The sequence below is a fragment of the Pongo abelii genome, chromosome 10 (genome assembly GCF_028885655.2).
Source record: "Pongo abelii isolate AG06213 chromosome 10, NHGRI_mPonAbe1-v2.0_pri, whole genome shotgun sequence".
Classification (NCBI taxonomy): domain Eukaryota; kingdom Metazoa; phylum Chordata; class Mammalia; order Primates; family Hominidae; genus Pongo; species Pongo abelii.
In genome coordinates this window covers 27,743,233-27,765,638 of record NC_071995.2, presented here as the reverse complement: position 1 = coordinate 27,765,638, position 22,406 = coordinate 27,743,233, and the positions used below count along the sequence as shown (strand labels likewise).

Below are 22,406 nucleotides of genomic sequence, written 5' to 3'. Positions count from 1 at the left end.
TCTATTATTGCATTCATCTCATTGTAAACTCTTTGAGGGGAGGGTTATATCTTATTGACTTAAAATGGTGCCTAAAACAATTGGCACCTAATGAATATTTGTAGAATGAAGAGGGAAGATAGGACCAGTTCATAAGTAAAACGGAGGAAGATCATTTCAGGCAATGAATATAATAGGAGTAAAGGAAAGACATAGAAGGCTTTGTGGGCACGGTGGCTCATGCCTGTAATCCCAGCACTTTGGGAGGCCGAGGCAGGCAGATCACGAGGTCAGGAGATCGAGACCATCCTGGCCAACACGGTGAAACCCCGTCTCTACTAAAAATACAAAAAAATTAGCCGGGCATGGAGGTGGGCGCCTGTTGTCCCAGCTACTCTGGAGGCTGAGGCAGGAGAATGGCATGAACCCGGGAGGCGGAGCTTGCAGTGAGCCAAGATCCTGCCACTGTACTCCAGCCTGAGCCACAGAGCGAGACTCCGTCTCAAAAAAAAAAAAAAAAAAAAAAAAAAGGAGAAATGATCACATGGTTCAATTTGGTTAAAATATAATTGAGGAAGACTCCATTGGAAGCTACAGCTGAAAAGGTAGAATGGGCAGGATTTCATGTCATTTGACATTTCAAATCATTATCAAGTTGGGTTGTGGGGGGTAGTAGGTGATCCCTTAAATTTGGAGCTTAAAGGACGAAAATGGGTGTGATCTTCTTTTTTTTTTTTTTTTGAGACGGAGTCTCGCTCTGTCGCCCAGGCTGGAGTGCAGTGGCGCGATCTCGGCTCACTGCAACCTCCACCTCCCGGGTTCATGCCATTCTCCTGCCTCAGCCTCCCGAGTATCTGGGACTACAGGCGCCCGCCACCACGCCCAGCTAATTTTTTGTATTTTTAGTAGAGAAGGGGTTTCACCGTGTTAGCCAGGACGGTCTCTATCTCCTGACCTCATGATCTGCCCGCCTCAGCCTCCGAAAGTGCTGGGATTATGAGAATGGGTGTGATCTTCTTAAAAGAAATTAAAATTAAGGGGAAATCATTTGAAAGAGAAGGAATATTCTGTTCTGAAAAATTGAGTTTGAGATGCCAGTGGAACCTCAAGACACAGGTAAGGAAATCTAAGTGGAAACAGAGTGAGAAGCTTAGGAAAGCAAGGTTCAGGCTGGAGGAAACACATTTGGCAGGCAGACCAGCAGAAGTGATTGTGCAACTAAGGATAAGATGAAATTGCCAACCAGGAGAGGAGCACAACAAAAGAACTCCGGATAATACCTAAAGAACTTGAGAAAGAATAGCCAAAATATGAGAAAGTGAACGAGCAATGAGAGCTACATATAACAGCATGAAGGTTGGGTGTAGCGTGACATGAAGAAATGGCTGGATTTTGTAGCCAAGAGTTGAGTCAGGTGTTGCTCAATCACCTGCTAACTGCATGATCTGCAGCCAATTACTTAAGCTCTTGGGCCACAGTTTCCTTACCTGCAACGTGGGAATAACACCTCTGTAGTTGTGTTAATTTAAATAGTTTAAACAAGTATTCCTTAAATAATGCTTTTAAATCACTCTTTTTATTAAAATAATAGTCACCAATATAAGAGAAGATTTGGAGTTATCTGTGTTTCTTATGTACATGCAAGCAATTATATTACAAAATGTATTATTTTAAAAATGTCCTGTAATCAGTACAAAATTGAGTACTTAAGAAGTTTTGGATTATGTAATTTGTAAAGGAATACACTGTCTTTTGTCCACAGTCTTCTGAATAAAGCATTTTGGAGTTTAAATATAATTCAGTCTGTTTTATCAAGGTTAATTTTTTGAGTACCTGCTCTGTTCCCAACTCTTTTCTGGCTATTTTGACTATTCCTCTACCTAAGCCCTTTGCTTTCCAATTCTTAGGGTGTTTATTATTCTGAGTCTTCTTTAGGCGACTGATACTCCCCAACTCTGGGAACTTCAGCTTTTGAAGCAATCTTAAATTTTTAGCATTTGTGATTTTTCTAGTACGTTCTATCGAACACACTCTTTTATTTTTGACAGAATAAAATTATATTTAAAACTCTTTATTGAGTTATGATTAATTTGACATACAAAAAGCTGTACGTATTTAATGTCTTCAACTTGATGAGTTTGGAGATAAGTATACACTGTGAAACCACCACCACAATATCTGTCATAAACCTGTTCATCACCTCCAAAAAGCTTCTCCCACCCTCTTTATTTATTATGAGAAGCAAAATTATTATTTTATTGGGATGCATTTGTGAATTTTTGCCTCAGAAAATATTATCTGATATAAAGTTAATTTTTCCATGCCTCAGCATCCTTCACAAAATGCATTTAAAGCATTTAACATACTGACATTTTTCACTTTTATTAGAAAAGGAAACAGTAACTCTTTGTTATCCTTCTTATTAGGGTAACACATTAAGAAAGATACTTCTGAATCGATACTTTAAAGGTGATTATAGTATTGGTATGAATGGACACCTATCAGGAGCCTACTCCAAAACTGCACAGGTGGGAGGTAAGTCCTGTCATTTGTTTTCTCATTTTAGGATTCTCATGATACATCTTCATGTCAGTGTTACTCTAGTATTTTACTGAAATGGCAGAGATATAAAAGAGTCATTTAAAAATCACTGTTGAAAACTTTCATACAATATGGGGCTCATAAAACAACAGATTTGAACATCAGAATTGATTTTGCTTTTTGACTTTGGAAGCATAGTTAAACTAAGTTATAATCTCTTTATATATAAATTAAGGACAAAATAAAGCTAGTTTTCTTTTTCTATTTTTAAGAAAAACATTTAATCACGTGTCAAACATTTAATAAAGAGTTCTATTTTTACAAACTTTGATATTTTTAAACTCAAGCTTTTTTTTTTCTTTTTTTTTTTTTTGTGAGACAGAGTCTCGCTCTGTCCCCCAGCCCAGAGTGCAGTGGCGCAGTCTTGGCTCACTGCAACACCTCCGCCTCCCAGGTTCAAGCAATTCTCCTGCCTCAGCCTCCCAAGTAGCTGTGATTACAGTCATGTGCCACCACGCCCGGCTAATTTTTAGTAGAATTGGGGTTTCACTCTGTTGGCCAGGCTGGTCTCGGACTCCTGACCTCAAGCGATCTGCCCACCTTAGCTTCCCAAAGTGCTGGGATTACAGGCGTGAGCCACCATGCCCAGCCTCAAGCTTCTATTACATTTAACTTTGTAGGGAAAAATCTCAATGATTAATATTTTTATTAAAATAATAAAATTTAAGAATTTGAAAACCTTACATGTTAATAATGTCTACAATTAAGGCTTATTTATTTATTTTTCCCAATCACAGGAAGCTTTTCTGGACAAGACTCAGATAAGACGGGGATATCAATGTCAGACATTCAGTGTCTGCTGGATAAAGAAGGTGCATCAGAACTTGTCATCGATGTTATAGTGAACACCAAAAATGACAGAATTTTTTCAGAAGGCATTTTCCTCGGCATTGCCTTGCTTGAAGGAGGAAATACACAAACACAGGTACTTGTTCATCAATCATGGGGATTACATTTATTATTGGTATTTCTTCTTTACTTGTCACAGAAACCAAGGAAAAATAATATGTTTCTTTTAGCTCTTATTACTATCTAAAAAAAAAAATCCATGTATCACACTTTTCTTAAATTTGTTTGCTGTAGAAACTACAGAACTTCACAATTTATTCAGTCAAGCAGAACATTCCTCTGAAACTTCCTTCTGACATTATTCCAGGAATTCCACAACAGTGAGCAATATGCTCACCTGCACACAGGAGATTAGGCCACTATTTCCAGAAGGCACATGTTTTCTTTTGAAACTTCTGCCAAGTGGCTTGTAGGCTTGACTACACCCAAAGGCAAAACATGCTGCATGAGCCCGAGAGCTGGGGAGTGTTCCCAGATGACAGAGATGACAGACATTGTCCTCCAGTCTTTTTTTTTCATTTATCATTATGGTTAATAATAATTGTACATATTTATAGGGTACAGTGTGATATTTTGATACATGTGTATAATATGTAATGATCAAATCAAGGTAATTAGCACATCTTTCACCTCAGACGTTTATCATTTCTTTGTGTTGGGAACACTCAAAATTCACTTTTCTAGCTATTTGAAAATATATAATAAATTGTTAATTATGGCCACCCTACTGAGGATTAGAACACAGGAATTTATTCCTCCTATGTAGTTGTCTGTTTTGCTGCTCGGTAGCCTGCTCTTTCTGGGTTTGCCTTGGTCAGTAAGGAAAACTATCTACTTACAACTAAGTATATAATTAGAAATTCCAAAAGCCATTTTCTCGACTCATGGCCAGCAGAAGCCATGTCTAATTTGAAACTGGGATATTGTGCTTCATTTAACCATCAAATACATTGAACAATAGGAACATTACCGTCTAACACATCCAATCACAGTGGCTTTAGGAATAAAGGCCTCACGAGCAGCAAGTGGCATGGTGACAAAAACAACACTAAATCAATAGTACTTAGTTGAGAAAAAGTGTTTAAAATTCTCATGATGCTGTAGCTGCAGCATAGATTTCCTCTGAGGGAATTTGAGGAAGGAGGTGATGGAGGAAGTTGAGTGAGTTTTTTTGGAAATTATCTTATCTGAACCAGGTATTCAGTTGGGACTTTTTTAAAATTTAATTTAATTTTTAATTGACAAATAATCATTGTGTATGTTTATGGGGTACAATCTGATGCTTTGAGATATATATATCATCGTGAATATATATATACATGCATCGTGCAATGATCAAATCAGGATAATTAGCATATCCATCACCTCAAATATTTATCATTTACTTGTAGTGAGAGCATTTAAAATTCTTTCAGCTATTTGGAAATATATAGCAAATTATTGTTATTAAGTATCATTGCCTTGCTTTGCAGTAGAACACCAAAACTTACTCCTGTTTAACTGAAACTGGACTCTTTGACCAATGTTCCACTGTCTACTTCTATGACTTCAACATTTTTAGATTCCACTATTTCACTTATCAATGGATGAATGATTTTTTAAAATGTGGTATATAAACATGACAGAATACTATTCAGACTTAAACCAGGAAGTTCTGTCAGTTGGGACTTTCTAGAGAAAGTGTCCAGGCAACCACATAACATTAGATAGAGGCTTGTTCAGTGAATAGAAGTGAAGGAATTTTTTTTTTTTTTTTTTTTTGGTGGGGGGCATCTCTAGAAGATTTCCTTAGGATTACAGTCTTTTCTAGATTGCTGTTTCTGGGCCACTAAGGGTGACCACATGGGATGATCCTTCATCCTTCGCACTTATTTATGCTTACTTATATCCTCATATTGCTGGGGAATAAGCCAGCTCCCATTGGAAACTGCACCTTCTACTTATGAATTCCTGGCAAGTTGTTCCCCTAGATCTCCTCACAACCGAAATATTTTTCAGTCCTTCTTTACATGATTTTCTGTGGCATTTGCCACTAGTGACTTTTTCTTTCTTGAAACCTTTTCTGCCTGGGTCTTGGGACACCGCCCTCTCCAGCTTGTCTTCTACCTCCTACCATTTCTTCTTAGCCTTCTGCAAAGGTTTTTCTTCCTCTGCTTAACTCTTGAATCCTGACATCTCCCAAGTTCCTTTGGACTCTCTCTTCTCGCTCTGTGTGTTCCCCACCCTGACCTCATTCATTTCCACACCTTTAACATTTGCTGTGTTTGGATGCTTCTGAACTTACTGATGTTCTAGACTCTGTATCCAGCTGTCTTCCAGAATATTTAGTGGGATGTGCACAAATGCCTTAAACTCAACATGTCTCACATGGAATCTGCTGTTGCTCTCCATACACCCACTGCTCCTTTTGCCATTGCCTCTCTCAGTGACTGGCACTCCGTCTACCCAGTTGTCTGACCAGAAAATGATAGTCAGCCTTGACCTTAACTTGTCCACCCTTACTTACTGTCTTCCTGAACATCCCACTGATGACCAACTTCTGTGATTCTGCCCCCTTAATATCCCTCATATCCATACTCTATTATTTTCAATTCCTGCTTTTCCAGCTTTCACTACAGATCCTCCTTATCTTTTCCTGGACAGTGACAAATAGTCTTCTAAGAGGTATCCCTGCTTCCAGTTTTGCCCTTCTCTAAATCATTCTCCATGTTGCCCTCAAAGATGCCTTTTTTTTTTTTTTTTTTTTTTTTTTTTTTGAGGTGGAGTCTCGCTCTGTGGCCCAGGCTGGAGTGCAGTGGTGTAATCTCGGCTCACTGCAAACTCCGCCTCCCAGGTTCACGCCATTCTCCTTCCTCAGCCTCCCGAGTAGCTGGGACTACAGGTGCCCACCACCACGCCTGACTAATTTTTTGTATTTTTAGTAGAGATGGGGTTTCACTATGTTAGCCAGGATGGTCTCGATCTCCTGACCTCGTGATCCACCTGCCTCAGCCTCCCAAAGTGCTGGGATTACAGGCGTGAGCCACCGCACCCGGCCAAAGATGCCTTTCCAAAAACATGCTATTCTTCTGCTTAAAATCTGTCACCTGCCCTATAAAGACAAACTCCCTGCTACAGTCCATAAGATACTTCATGATCTCTTCAAATTTTCCAACTTTCCCTTGTTCTCCCACCCTCTTGCCTCCTCCATCCTTCCTTTTATGCATCAGCTACACTTAGCTCTTTGTCATTCCTCAAATGCGTTGTGTTATTTCTCATGCTGCTTTCTCCTCTTTGAGGATTCAACTCAATGCATTTCTCCTAGAAGCCTTTTCAGGCTCCATATCTCACTGGGTAGAATTGATTACTGCTTACTATGTGCCCCTGTTATAACCTGTGCATGTCTTTAATGACATTTCTACCACTTTTTTTGTTTGTTTGTTTGTTTGTTTTTGAGACGGAGTTTTACTCTTGTCACCCAGGCTGGAGTGCAATGGTGCGATAGTGGCTCACTTCAACTTCTGCCTCCTGGGTTCAAGCGATTCTCCTGCTTCAGCCTCCCGAGTAGCTGGGTTTACAGGCACCCACCACCATGCCTGGCTAATTTTTTGTACTTTTAGTAGAGACAGGGTTTCATCCTGTGGCCAGGCTGGTCTCCAACTCCTGACCTCAGGTGATCCACCTGCCTTGGCCTCCCAAAGTGCTAGGATTACAGGCATGAGCCACTGCGCCCGGCCATTTCTGCCACTTTATTGTGCCTCTTCATGTGTGCATAAGGCTTCGTCTAGTAAATTATAAGTCCTTAAAGGTTGAAACTACATTTTATTCATCTTTGTGCCCCTTGTGTCTGGACCAATCTTGGGGTTCAGTCAATGTGCAGAAGTGAATGGATCTGTGAATGAATGGTCCTAATCAAATCCTTTCTTCTTCACGAAGTCTTTCCTAGCTGTCTGGGACATTTGGTGTCCATTCCCTTATCTCAGCTCCCATGCACTTGTTTCTTTAATACTCACTTGGCATTTTGCATGTGCTAATTTGTTTGGTTGTAATTTGTATTATACCCTGCCTCTCCAATTGAATTTCAACTTCTTCAGTGTAGGGGATCATATACTATTCTCTACAGTGCTTTATAGCCATTCAACAAATATTTGTTGATGAAACAGCGTTAAATTACTTTTATATATGAAAACCTTCTTTTAAGATGGATTATGACAATAAGGACCAGCCTTCCTCTACTCGGATGTCTCACATTGCATAACCCAGATGACAACTATGTTTTCCTGGCTCTAAGAGGTCTAGTTGAGATTAGCTCAGATCTTATTCCTTGCCCTATAGCAGTCTAAAGCGCACTCCTCCCCAAGACACTTGCCAGTTCCCTGGGGGTTTTACATTCTCACTGTCTCCTTAGCCAAAAAAGTCTTGCTTTCTCAGCACATAAATTCTTAACACCCCTGCTTCTGTCATATTGAGAATTGCAGCTCCTTCCTTAATTTCTTCCTTTCTAACTACATTAAGTCAATGTATGTATGTTCTATACTTTATTAAAGATCAACTGAAGGAGAAGATACAGGAGGTACTTATATTACAATTTCAAATAGAACCTAATGGTAGCAATAAGAAAAATTATACCTACTAAATATAAGGCACTGTTCTTTGTGATTTGTATGTATTAACTTGGCTAATATTCAAACAACCTGTGAGGTAAGTGGTATGTTATCCTACCTTACTGAAGAAGAAACTGAGATAGACCCAAACTTACATCGCTAGTTAGAGATAGAGCCAGGTTTCAAACTGATGCAGTCTGGCTCCAGATTGTGTGCTCTTAGATGCAATAAGCATCTCTTTTCTAGAAATAACCATCTCCATCCTCACCCCTAGGATATTTCACTTGAGGATTCTCCCTGCATCATGCTCTTGTCTTTCTCCATTCTTACTTCCCTTCCCTTCTCTGCCTCTTCCAGTCTCCTGTCACACATATCTGTTTATCCATCCCCCTTAGCTCCAAAACACTTGGAGTTTCTTTCCCCTTACACTCTGTGAAGCTAATGGAGGTAGTTTCCTAAGCAAAAATCGTGTCTTTAGTGAAAGGAATACTTATGCTACTTGTTGAGATTATATAAATATATATGAAACCTACTTTTCCTTTTTAAAATCATGTTGTTCAGCATTGTAGATACCTGGTTCTTAAAAGGTGTTATCTATGTAAATAATCTAGTGTTTTGATTGTAAGAGGTTGTTTCATACATTTAGTGATTTAGAGTCAGAAAATCTAGATTTAAATCCTAGCTCTACCCCTTACTAGTTATATAATATTGGGCAAGTCACTCATCTTTACTAAACCTCATTTTATGAATCTATAAAATGGAACTAAGAGCACTCTATTCATCACACTGTTGAATTGAAAGTATCTATGAAGTAATATATATGGAAGAACTACATAAATTATGAAACTGTGTTTTAATAGAGCCTCAAAGTTCTCATAACTCCTCATTAATATGCTGGAAACTCCTTCCACCTTCTAACCCCATTATATTGAAAAGATTCGGGCTTTATCATCTGCTTAATTCATGGGATTGTAGAGGCCTGTGGATGCTGCATTTGTTGTTTGAATTAACAAAACCAGCTTGACTGTTTTACTGTGATTGCTATGGTTACCATGACTTTTTGGCCTTCTTTCTTGAGGGCTGCTCGCCCTGTGTGTAGGAGCTTACCCTTGTAGGTGTGCTGCTGACATCTAAGGCTTCATAAGACACTCTGTGTATATACATTGCCCATAGAGAAAATTGCAGGGTAGGCAACCATTTCAAGACCTGATGTCGTTAGAGTCTCAGTTACGAATCCCAAGACCTGTGGATCATGTTTCCAGGAATTCCTAAAGGAAAGCATATCCTGGAGGCAAACTCTCCCAAACTGGCTGTTTAAATGTTCTTATATTGGAGTAGGGCCAGTTCTGCTTGATCTGGAAATTATTTTTTCTTACGTTTTCTTCATACTATCTCTCCTGAAGCTTATATAACTCTTTTATTCACTACAGTTAGGGAGTTGTTATCTTTATTAATTTGCAAATGATATTTATCTGTTTGTCTTGTGTCTATCTCATAATCTTGGTAGTAATAAGTTATAATTCCCCCACCCACTTCAAATTCTATCTTCTCTGGAATGTGTTATCTTTCCTACCTCCTACTGCTTCTCCTGGACACTTCCATAAGACATTGAGGGGGCAAGAATTAGGGTAAATCTTCCCAAGGTTGAATATTTCCACATCTTACAAGGATACATTTTATCATACTTTTGTTTCTGAACCATTTCTACATCATTATTGACTATATTTATTTTAAGGTGGATTTGTCTGAGACCCCATGCAAAGCAATGTAGCTAATGAGGAACCAAAAGAAGTTGGTACCTGTTTATCAGTGAGATCCCATGAGTGAGGCTACCATGGTAACACTTTCCAAATTAAATGTGCTGTAATTTAGATAAAGAGAAAAATAGTCCTTTGTAACTTTCCATAAACTCATGTTTATACAGGATGATCTTTGGATTGATGGCTATTTTCTACTTTAGATTACAAACTCATGAGAGCAAGGATTGTGGTTGGTTTCCATTTTTGTTCTATCCCTATTAACAGAGGGCTTGACACATAGTAGGCACTCAATACATACATGTTGAATCAATGAATGACTTTATAATAATATAAAAATCAAAGAATTCTTTCCATACAACTTCTTACAATGTCCCTGTAAGTTTTTTAAAATATATAACCAGTAAGGATAAATTAAACAGCATCTGAAAATATGTTGGAGTTTAGTGGAAAATGCTAAGTAAATACCAACTATTATTAGTACACATTAAATAGTACAAGAAACTGGCAAAGGCTGTCAATTTATGAAATAATAATGGGTGGTGCATTAAGTGTGTGCTTTTACCTATAATGCTTATGTTTATTTCAAGCATAAAAACACTGTTTGTCTCCCCTTGGGTACTGATGTCTTAAAATATGTTTTCTTGCAGTATTCTTTCTACCAGCAGTTGCATGAACAAAAAAAGTCAGAAAAATTCTTTAAAGTTCTCTATGATCGAATGAAGGCTGCTCAGAAAGAAATAAGATCAACAGTGACAGTTAATACCATAGATTTAGGTAACAAAAAAAGGGACGATGACAATGAATTGATGACATCTGGTCCACGAATGAGAGGTAAAGAAGTATTTGAGTATTTGGGAGAACAGAGTGAGAGAAAAGAGGGGAATAGCGTTTAAATCTCATTAACATTTTTCGTCTCTCTTCTCTTGGTTTAATTATCCCCACTGTGGCTCTGATCATCCATAAAGAATTTTGCTCATGGGTTGACCCTAAAACGGCTCTGCAGGACTAAACTTAAATGAGACATAATCAGTGCAAAGCAACCAACGGCATGAAAAACGTTTGATTTCATTGTGGCATGCATGGCAAAGAGTAACTGCCCCAAATCTTTTAAGTGACCATGAAAATAAAACTTTCAAAACAGAAATTACCACACCAAACTCCAATGAAAGATTCTTGGTATTCAGAATGACAAAATCATCCATGTATTAAATACAAATCATAAAGACATTAACATTTTGAAGTTTGTCACATTTTCTTACCTTCTTGAATATGAAACTCATATATACATGAGTATATATATCTATGTATCAGAAAGACATGAGTCCTTTTAAAATTTGCTAAGCATTGAGATCTTTTTTATGATCCACTGCAAATTTAACTTTTAAGTGCTCTTTCAAATCCTTTTTGGAAATTGTTGCACCTTTTGTCAGATTATTTTTAATTCAGTTGTTAGAGAATTTGGGTACCTGGTTTTTGTTTTTTTTTTAAATTAGCAAAAGCAAATTGGTTCAGAAATACAAAAGTACTGCTTTGTTTTCAGTAAGAGATTCAACACTACATTTAAAAGAGGGAATGAAAGGGCAATTAACAGAGGCTTCTTCAGCAACATCCAAAGCATATTGTGTATACAGAAGAGAAATGGATCCAGAAATAGACATTATGTGCACAGGACCAGAAGCGGGAAACACTGAGGAAAAATCTGCAGAGGAAGTAACAATGAGTCCTGCAATTGCCATCATGCAGCCAATACTGAGATTTCTTCAGTTACTGTGTGAGAATCACAACCGGGAATTGCAGGTATTTGTTCTGTTTTGTGTGAAAGCTGAGAATACAACCTATGTTTATAAGTAATTAAATTCAAATAAAACCAAAAAGTAGTTTTGGAGAGAGTTTTGGAAAGCTAATCAATAAAAGCAATAGTGCTCTTCTGAAATGGGAAGAAACTTTGGTATCAGTGAAGAAAAGAAAGAAGAAAATCCTTTTATGCAAGAAAAAACAATCAGGCTCATACAGTGTCATCCTCCTCAATACTTTTAGCCTCAAATATTTTTAGCCTCAGTGGGCATCCTGTCTTCCTAGTATTCTCTGGTAAGGTTATATTGTTGAGAGAGATCATATTTGTCTCATCTATATCTTGCATGATTTTATAGTCTTAAGGGGTTTTCATTATTTTCAAGCCAATTCATATTTCTTGAGTGAGAGTACTGAGTATATTTGTATGTCTTCATTTGAAACAGAATTAACATAGAAGAGGATGTTTTTAACCAGAGTGAAGGTGGATACATTCAAAAATGAATGTAGTCAGTATCATATCCTCTTTCCTGCATTTTCCTTTGTTAGATAAATGAACTTAGGAGTGCCTATGAATTTTGAATTTTGGCCTCTTTTTTGCATTGTTTGTACACAGGCAGACCAAGGTCAGAAACATTGCTTCCAGAGGGACAATACTGGATCAGTGCCTATGGGCCTATCCTAACCCATTTCGTCTGTCAGTGTAGGAAATAGATGTATAGGGTATATAACACATTAGATAGTATCTGATTGAACAGTTTACTGGTAGGAGTGTAGGATCAGTATAGAAAATACCACTTTTAAAATTGTCTTAAGAAGAATAAATGGTAGACATAAATTCAAATAAACACATTAAATAATAAATTAATAGAAATAAATACTAAATTAAAATATAAAACAAGTTTCCTTCCCTGCTTACCTTTTTACTAGGTTTACTTCCCAGAGAAAACCACTGTTAACAGGTGATTAATCTAGAGAACTTGACTGAATATTGTCAGGGCCCAAGTTTTTTCTTCTAGAAATTTTTATGCATACATAAGCATATTGAACTGTGCAGGTAAACATTTTTTAAAAATCATATTCTATGGTATTCCACCTGGGCACGGTGGCTCACGCCTGTAATCCCAGCACTTTGGGAGGCTGAGACGGGCGGATCACAAGGTCAGGAGATCGAGACCATCCTGGCTAACATGGTGAAACCCCGTCCCTACTAAAAAAAAAATACAAAAAATTAGCTGGGCATGGTGGCTGGCACCTGTAGTCCCAGCTACTCCGGAGGCTGAGGCAGGAGAATGGTGTGAACCCGGGAGGCAGAGCTTGCAGTGAGAGGAGATCGTGCCACTGCACTCCAGCCTGGGTGACAGAGTGAGACTCCGTCTCAAGAAAAAAAAATCATATTTTATGGTATTCCTCAACTTAACATTTTTCATTTAGTAATATCGGTTATTAGTCAATTACTTATTGCCAGGTTATGTTTATTGGTACATGTTGAAGTACCTAATTTTTATAGTTTTACAGTATTCTAATGTTTGGATGTACTATTATTCATTAAGCCAGTCACATTACCATGGGTATGATATGGTTTCTGGTGTTTGTATAACAAACAGTATGCAGGGAACCTGTTGGTGTACTTATGTACATATATCTAGAAAAACTTTTTAGAAGTGGAGCTGTATGTTAACTTAAAATTTTGATAGATACTTCCAGTTACCCTTCATAATGGTTATATTATTTATAATCAATGAACAATGAAGTTGCACTGTTCATATGAGATTATTTATAATTGAAAATTTGCTTCTCTCCCTAATGAATTTCTTTCTACCTAGTTTTTTTTTCTCTTTTCCCCACTTTCCATTACTCTTGCCCTCTCTGTGTAGTTTGATGATAATGACACTGAGAAATGTTTATTATGAACTATCTTGATTTTATACATATGTATGTATATATATATATATGCTTGGGGAAAAACCTAAGGGCCTTTCTCCCTCCTTAAATGGAGGACAGTTTTAATAAATGCGAATACTTTTCTTATAAAGAAAAGTTAGAAAGGCACACATATGGGGAGAACAGCAAACAATCAACACAGTGAATTTTTGTAACCTTTCAGTTTTATTTTCTTTTGCCTTCAGAACTTCTTGAGGAATCAAAACAACAAAACAAATTACAACCTAGTCTGTGAGACCCTTCAGTTTCTGGACTGCATTTGTGGAAGTACAACCGGTGGCCTGGGCCTGTTGGGTCTCTACATCAATGAGAAGAACGTGGCGCTGGTCAACCAGACCCTGGAGAGCTTGACTGAGTATTGCCAGGGCCCTTGCCATGAAAATCAGGTAACCAGAAGTATTCATGACTAATTAGTAAAGAGATTAAGTTGGGGAAGGAGCCAATCTTTGTGTGCACTTGAAAGATCTTTCTTCTTGCTTTGCCAGACATTTTTACTTTCCTAATAAAACATACAAAGACTGAATTATAGACAAGGAAATACTATGCTGTATTTGTATATAATTTCATTGTAAAAACAATTCCCATGAAAATGTTCAAGATAAAAATCGACTTACTGAAAAAAGTGAAATATGTGTCATGACCACCACCCAGTTTTCATCTTTAGTGAACTTTTCCAGGATTTGTGGAATAAACTTTGTTTGGCTCCTTTGGCACCCCTACAAGGAGTAGTATGTGTTATTTCTTTTTTACATGCACCATAAGCTTGTGAATAGGTATCATTATTCCTATTTTGCTGATGAATAGGTTCTAACTCAAAGATTAAGTGACTTTCCAGAGTTTCAGAGTGACAGAATCAATAAGTTGTAGAGCCATTCTTACAACTAAGGACTTTTGATTCTGAGTCTAAATCGAGTGCTCTTTCGACTATATTACATTTCAGAGGGCGCAGTTTCAAGTCTCTTTTCCAGAATGTTTGTCTCTGATTTTGTTTTCTTGGATATCAAGGACATATTGTGGGAGTAGAAGGCAGGACACTTGGGTCAATCAAGGAAAGGGATGCCACCTGAATGTTTGCCAGTTGACCGTTTCACCTCCTCTCAGGCATCATGGAGCTACCATCGTAAGCATGGATCAGTCCAGAAGACAGAGTTTTCAATTCATAAACATTTCTGGATATAAATATTAAAAAAGTCATTGAGAGCAAACATCAACGATTGACATAGAAAATTGTGAAAAAGAAATTTGCTTTTTTAAACATCGCAGTTTACATGAGATACGCACACATACACACGGTGTCTATGCATGCACACATACATTTATGAATCTATACACACATGTGTACATGCATAGGTGTATACAATGAAAACAGGACAATTTTGGCATAAACAATTTGTTATGGAGGTATTTTCCCTTTCTGTACTGTACATACGAAATACCGAAAGAGTTTGTGGATTTTTCCCTGCATTTTTCTGGGTTATATTTCAGTCTCCCAGAGCAATGATACAAGAAAACCTAAATGTTGATTTAAAGTTAAGGAAAAACATACAAATTCAGAGATTTGGTTTTGTTGTTGATAAAAACTTGTACATCTATAATAGAAAATAATTATACCATTTGTCTCTTCTGCTGTTTCCGGGAAAGCTTGTAAGAATGTTCCCCAGTTTTGGTCTTATAAGAGAATGGAATTGAGCTTTGAAAGTAATTTACTAAAACCAAATAAGTTCTAAAAGTAAAAGCTAATTTTCAAATAACATGAACCCCACATGTAATTCCCCATTGCTCTGAAAATGTGTGGGAGGAAAGATTGCTGGCAAATTCTGGAGGTGATCTGCAAAAAGATTCTCTTTAAGTTTGGCAAATATTTTAATGAGCAGAAGAACCTCAGAAAAGGTAGGAGATGGGTAGAAAACACCTTTCCTCTGTGTCAGAGGAATAAAAACTCCGTTGTATGAAGGGAGAAATGAGGCCCATGCTGAAAAAGCAGTCATTTTTAAGTTGTCTTGGTTTTGGTCTTTCTCATTTAACTCACCAGGATTTCAGTTTTTCATATCTCTTGACAAGGTGCTACATTGTTAACACATAGTCCTGCAAATCTGGCTCACAAGTTCCTGATTTAAGACCTGTAAAATTAAATTCAGAACCCCAGCACGGTCGATCTTAACCTTCAAAATGTGGATATTTATCTCACAGGCTGTTTCATAAATTTTCCCCAATCAAGATTCCCTCATGTAAGTTTAAGAAATCCAGTAAATTTTTCCTTCAGCCATCATTATTGACAGCATGTCCCCAAACATCAGGAGAGTCTCATATTACTTGTCTTCACTTCCACCTGGCTTGGACAGCAGCATCTCTTGTCATCAGTTTAGCATTAAGTAGCAACTAAATTAAAATGCTTCATTGGTACCATAAAATTTGCCTACAAATCTCAGGTATGAGGGACACACGTCTTTCATAAATAGGAAAATTCTTTTATTGAGGATAATTCAGATCTTAAAATTCTGACCTTAAAGATCTCCTCTGTTGATTGGTATATTAAAGTTTATTGAATGAAAGGATATTTAACTTGACCAGTAGTCTCTGATATTCTATAAACACAGTTCATTTTAAAAGATATGTGCTTCACGCAGTGTCTCTCTCAGTGTTCTGCATACAAAACCATTTGATCAATACTAATCAATTAATTGCCAGACCCTATACAAAAGAATAAGTCAAATGCTCAAAGGTAAATCTTACCTATTTTTTAAAGGTCAAAAATTAAGATGATTATGTTGTTTTATATCCTGTTAGTTCTAGTGCTATTCTGTTGTGAATAAAATCCTGTTTTACAAATATTTTGTTTTCTAGACCTGTATCGCTACACATGAGTCTAATGGGATTGATATCATCATTGCTTTGATTCTGAATGACATAAACCCTCTTGGTAAATACCGAATGGACCTGGTGCTCCAGCTAAAGGTAGAGCGAATCCACTGTTCAGGCCAGAAAAGCTACAGTCTCTATAGTACAATCTTCAAGCAGCTCTTCTCAAAAGCATATTATCATGTTTTCAACTAATCAGTTGACAGAAAGGGATAGTGAAAGTACAATGCTTACTAAACTCCGGATGCAATGTGAAGTTAGCTTTGAGGTAATATTCCATGGCAAGGTCCTTTCCTGGAAGTTTTCCAAGCAGCCACTGTGTTTCATGACTTCCCTTTTGTTTTTATTTTATTTTATTTATTTATTTATTTTTTACTTTACTTTTTGAGATGAAGTCTAGCTCTGCTGCCCAAGCTGGAGTGCAGTGGCGCGATCTTGGCTCACTGCAACCTCCTCCTCCCAGGTTCAAGCGATTCTCCTGCCTCAGCCTCCTGAGTAGCTGAGATTACAGGCGCCCGCCACCACACCTGGCTAATTTTTGTATTTTTAGTAGAGACGGGGTTTCACTGTGTTGGCCAGGCTTGTCTGGAACTCCTGACCTCATGATCTGCCTACCTTGGCCTCCCAAAGTGCTGGGATTACAAGCGTGAGCCATCGTGCCCGGGCTTGTTTTTATTTTATATTTTTCATTATAGGGAGAAGCAAAAGGTGCTGATGTATTTTTAAAACACATTGACTACAGAATTCCACCCAGAAAGTCACAAGGACTTAGACAAAGTCAAAGGAGTGCTGCATTTTATTTTTATGGTTCTCTTCTTTCTAAAAGTTGTTCTCTTTTACATTAAAATTTAATTTTTCCCCAAAATACTTTCAGTGATATCCACACTCTCTTTAAGAGGTTTCTTTAGTTTAAGCCTTGTACACAGCTCCCAGCAGTTTCATTTATAAGAGCTCAGGAGCACAAATTAATATACACAATAAATTATCTAAAGCCAAATACTAAGGCATGATATTCAGTTGAGATGAGCTAGTAAAGACCACATTATTGTGTTTAGGGTTAAACAGGAAAAAATAATCCTTGCTTAAATTACAATTTCTCTGTGAAGCCCTGTCTATCCAAGACTATAGAGAATGTATAATTAAATTTAACTTCGTATGGGTAAATTAATAGCCAAGAAGAATAGGAATGATATTTTCCTAATCCTGTTTCTAAATTTAGGTTTAGGTAGTACAATGGAAAGTACATATGTTTACGTGAAGATTGTGCTAAAGGCTCTTAGTAAGCATATGCTTCTTTATCTTTATTTTATTTTTTTGAGTCAAGGTCTCACTATGTTGCCCAGGCTGATATTGAACTCCTAGGCCCATGTGATCCTCCAGCATCTGCCTCCCGATAAGCTGGGATTACAGGTGCATGCCACCACACCCAGCTTAAATGCTTCTTTAATAGAAGAGATTAGTTTGTATTTTTTCATGTTTTCTGTTGTGATTTGTATAAGCTTCTGCTCTTTCTATTCATAGATTAGAAAAGGTGATTCTTACATAGATGTACTTGTGCCCTATGATCCATTACCATCATGCTTCAGTTAATGAAACCAGCCTAGGCCTGTAAGATAGTCAGCTTAAATTCAAGTTATTGGAACAATTTTTGTTGTTTTATCTTAAATTCATATTTAACCATAATTCATTAAGGAACAACATGGAGAGGTCTTGATCTTTGGCTTTTAAAATCCTTCATTAGTTTCAAGACTATACCTTTAAATTTCATTTGTAATTAATTAAACTTAATGGGCAGAAATACTGAATGACTCATCCATTTAAAATAAAGTGTAAGCATATAGATTATTTACAAATCAAAGCCTATGTAAAAAAATTAAGTGAGAGGGCATCGCTTAACAGCACAAAGATATTATCAACTATTCAAATGAAAATGCTTTTTTAAAAAATATATTATTTAAATTTTTATTGACTTTAGTATGTACAATTGCTACCTTTTAAAAATATGACCATTGGATAAGTCAAAATACCAAATATAGATTTGGCTTGAAATATTTAAAGTATAGTTTTTTTTTTCTTAGTGAATGAGATGTGTGTACTTTTCTAAACAATCTTTGAGGGTTTGTACATGTTGGCCAATATAAGAACAATGTTTGTAAGACAGAATAATATATATTAGCAAATTTAAGGGACTTCCATGCATAGGGTACTTTAAATAAGAAATTATCTTTAACATTAAAAAGATACCATATTAAAAATTATTAAGGTTTTATTTTATGTCATTCATTCCTGAATTTAATTGCTTAATCATCCCTAATTTTAAGTATACTTAGCTTTATGTACTCATTTAGTATGAGATTCTATTACTTTTTCTTATTTGTGGTCCTTTACTTTTTATTTTCATTTGCAAAACTGAGCTGTAAATATGAAGTGCTTCATTTGTAAATAGGTAAAGATTTCTGTTTTGTTTTGTTTTGTTTTAAAGAATCTGGCTTCTTTAAGAAGAAACTCCTGCACTAACACTGATATTTCATTTGATTTTGTGGTATATATAGACTCTTATACTATCAATTCAATTCATATTTCATTAGGCCGTTTATACGATTTCTATTCTTCTGACATAATATAGAAAAGAAGATTGGCTGGAAAAAATACCATACTGCCAATAGCATTCTGAAATTGGATGTATTTTTAAGCTGTCATGTATTGGGCCTGCTGAGGGTAGGTTCATTAGATAGCACTGTCAGTGTTGCCAAGGTTTTAGCTTTGAATTCCATGGAGGTCTGTTCAGATTACTCCTAGGATTTAAGCTCTCCACTAATCCTTGAACCTTACTCTTTTAGGTATGTTATTTATGTGGGATACTAGATTGTCGAAGTGGATTTTAGGTTTGGTTCAAGTCTGCAAAAAAATGAAAATGGAGCAGAAAAAGATAATACTCCCTTTCCCCCAAAATACTGAAGTCTTTTCATAATGAGTCAGTGACATTAGTGTCAATCATCATCTTCATCATCGTCACTATTATTGGTCACTTAAGATGATCTTTAGGCTGTACTTCTGGGGGGAAAATAGTTGGATAGAATTTGATGTTAAAACTATGCAGGAGAATTAATTTGCACAACCTTAACAAAATTTGCATGGTCACTATTTATTTAGACCAAACACAATTCAGTTTAATTTTCATTCTATGATATGTTAACTTTGAGTCACTTAGAAGCATCTTAAAGCCATGTTAACTCCAATTCTTTTGTACTTCTATCAAAGATTGTGTGTGGAGGTTAAGATTTTTATCTAAATATTACGAGTACACTGTAGAAATAAATCCTGGATATTTAATTTCATATTGCAATTTGCCGAAATTCTATGCCAGCACTGTTAAAAACACAGTATGAAGTAACATCTTTCAAAATGTTTAGGATATTGTGCTTTCTTGGCTAAGATTTTCTGTAACTCTGAGTATCTATTTTGGATTATAAATTGTATCAGAAATATTTTTGATATCTGTATGTAGAAATGGTTGAGGTAATATATTTATAAAACAAATTAGAACACTTCAAAGACAACATAAGCTATTTTCATTCTCTGTTAAGCAAAAATAGAAGATATTCTTTCACAACCCAAAGGTAAACAAGTTGCATATCGCCTGCCATATAGTGAGACTAGGAAGCCATTATCAGTAAGTTTATATTATATTTCTAACACATGGAATTTGTAATTTTATAGATTAATTCTAATTATTGCTTAAATTTATTTTAGATTTCGATTTGTTAATATATATTAATATTTCATTTTAACAATTGTGCTAAATTCTTTAAATTGTATACCATTTCTGTAAAATATGTTACTGATACCTGTTCACCTTTTTTTTAATTAAAACATCATTATGAAATGCCTATTTAGGAAACAGTGAGGGAAAATATGATTATATTTTAGTGTGGTATATAGTAAGTCACTTTTGCATTTGAAGTACCTTTTCACCAATATTTAAAATATCTCTTGTAACATAGCTCTCATGATCATTAGTTATATTTTGTGTTGACAATGAAGTAAGATGTTCTATTTTAGAATGTTAACAAGGCAAATGAAATTAGCAGTTTTAAATTCCGTTTGATTAAAAAAGAGGTCCTAGTAATCTCAATTAAAACAAATGCAGAGAAATCGTTAATCCATGAAATAGACTTTGCATGCGCATTAACTCAATCTGTGTCTCTAGAACAATGCATCTAAACTTTTGCTGGCCATTATGGAAAGCAGACATGACAGCGAGAATGCAGAAAGAATTCTTTTTAACATGAGACCCAGAGAACTGGTAAGAAAACTTTTAAAAGCTTGGTCAATATTGGGTAGCCTAAAAGGAAAAAATTTAGAGAATGCATGTCAGAAAAAAAAGTTGACTGATTTTCATTGCTCTACCAAGACAAATGGAACATCATGACCTACCATTACCAATACCTCAGAAGGCCCTCTGGTGACAAAGGCCTGTGTGATTTGGGCCTTATGACTTCAGTAGTTTTATCCACTCTAAGCACTTTTCTTAGCCAACTCATCATACTATACTAAACTATATGCAAATGTGTATTGCCAGAAAAAAGTTGGTTTTAGTTTAATGGTGTATTGGAGCATACGGGGAAGAGATGTAAAAAAAATGTTTGTACTCTTCAAAAATTTTATTTATATTTCTTTCTGAAAGATAAAAATAAAATTAATATTTTTTGTAGCTGTTCTTCTCAGTGATATGTTGTGCAATGCTTGGCCTCAAGGAAACTGTGCAGACTCTAGTAGAGATTCCACGGAGATCATTAGTGTGTCTTCCTATTGTAGAAGTTATCTTTTCTTTCTCACTCGTGGCATGCACATTATGAAATAATGCAGGTGTATTTTAAAACCATTGGGTTCCAAAAGCATTGAGAATGTAACTCACATAATATAGCTCAGTGCCCTGATGATTAAGCCCCACTCACATCAGGGCCATTGTTGGTGCTATGGGCAACTCCTACGAAAGTCTGGCACAACACTCTTTTGCTCTCACTTTATTAGTAAAGAATGGAGTCAAGGAGGGCAGACAAAAAGAGAGATAAAGTGAAGTTTGATTTAATATATATTTAATGAGAGCCTAATGTCTATCTGCAAGCAGTGAGTTACAAGGACCAACACATTTCCTATCCTATGGTTAAATGTGGCAATGAATCATATATTTATTCAACAATGGCACTGTGCAATAGCCCTTTGAAAATACTAGTTCGTCTGTGGACAACATCTTTATTCTGTCATCCCCTTCCTCCTTGTGGCCCACCCTCCACCTCTTGCTTGAGTATATGCCCCTGCTCTGTGCTTCCTCAGAAACATACATAGCCCTGGATTAGGACTGATGGCACCACACTGTGTTTGCCTCCTTGCTTGCTGACTCTCCCACTGGACAGTAAGTTCCTTGAGGGTACTCTCTCCCATCCACTGTTGGGGTCCTTAGTTCCCAGGGCAATTTCTAGCACCATGTCTTCCTGTTACTTAGTGGGCACTTAGTAAATAATGGATGTTTATTGGGGTTCTCGATTCTCCTAATTTATGGGAACTTCGGCACTATTGACATTCAAATATCAAACAAAAATTTCCAAGGAAAAGGGGAATATTGTAGGAAGATACTTCCATGTTCATTGAAATAAAGATGGTTTCCAAGGCCATTTTCATTTAGAGTCCTTTTATACTTTTGAGGCTTATGAAGCTGCCCAATTTTTAATTAAATCTCATAAAAATGTAAAGCAGATGTTGTTTCTGGCATTTCAATCTTCTTTTTTTTTTTTTTTGGATAGGTGGATGTGATGAAGAATGCCTACAACCAAGGATTGGAATGTGACCATGGGGATGACGAAGGTGGAGATGATGGTGTTTCTCCGAAAGATGTTGGACACAATATCTATATTCTGGCCCATCAGGTGTCACATTTTATATCTTTACATTATTTTGCTCCTATCAATCGTGTTTTGTATCCGTGGCTTGTCATATTTTCGAATTCTGGTCCCTTCATTTATTCAGCACTTACCATCCT

General features: G+C 36.4%; 1 protein-coding gene across 5 annotated transcripts in view; it reads left to right on the top strand.

The window, feature by feature from the left end:
• ITPR2 (inositol 1,4,5-trisphosphate receptor type 2) overlaps positions 1-22,406 on the top strand; it is a 519,932-nt gene that overhangs the window by 361,706 nt on the left and 135,820 nt on the right. For all 5 annotated transcript variants that reach the window (XM_024256738.3, XM_054527007.2, XM_054527008.2 and 2 more), the window contains 8 exons: positions 2,406-2,514; positions 3,318-3,505; positions 10,420-10,603; positions 11,313-11,569; positions 13,693-13,893; positions 16,352-16,462; positions 20,577-20,672; positions 22,171-22,293. In XM_024256738.3, the coding sequence (XP_024112506.2) occupies positions 2,406-2,514; positions 3,318-3,505; positions 10,420-10,603; positions 11,313-11,569; positions 13,693-13,893; positions 16,352-16,462; positions 20,577-20,672; positions 22,171-22,293 (1,269 nt within the window). The remainder of the gene's footprint in view (positions 1-2,405; positions 2,515-3,317; positions 3,506-10,419; positions 10,604-11,312; positions 11,570-13,692; positions 13,894-16,351; positions 16,463-20,576; positions 20,673-22,170; positions 22,294-22,406) is intronic.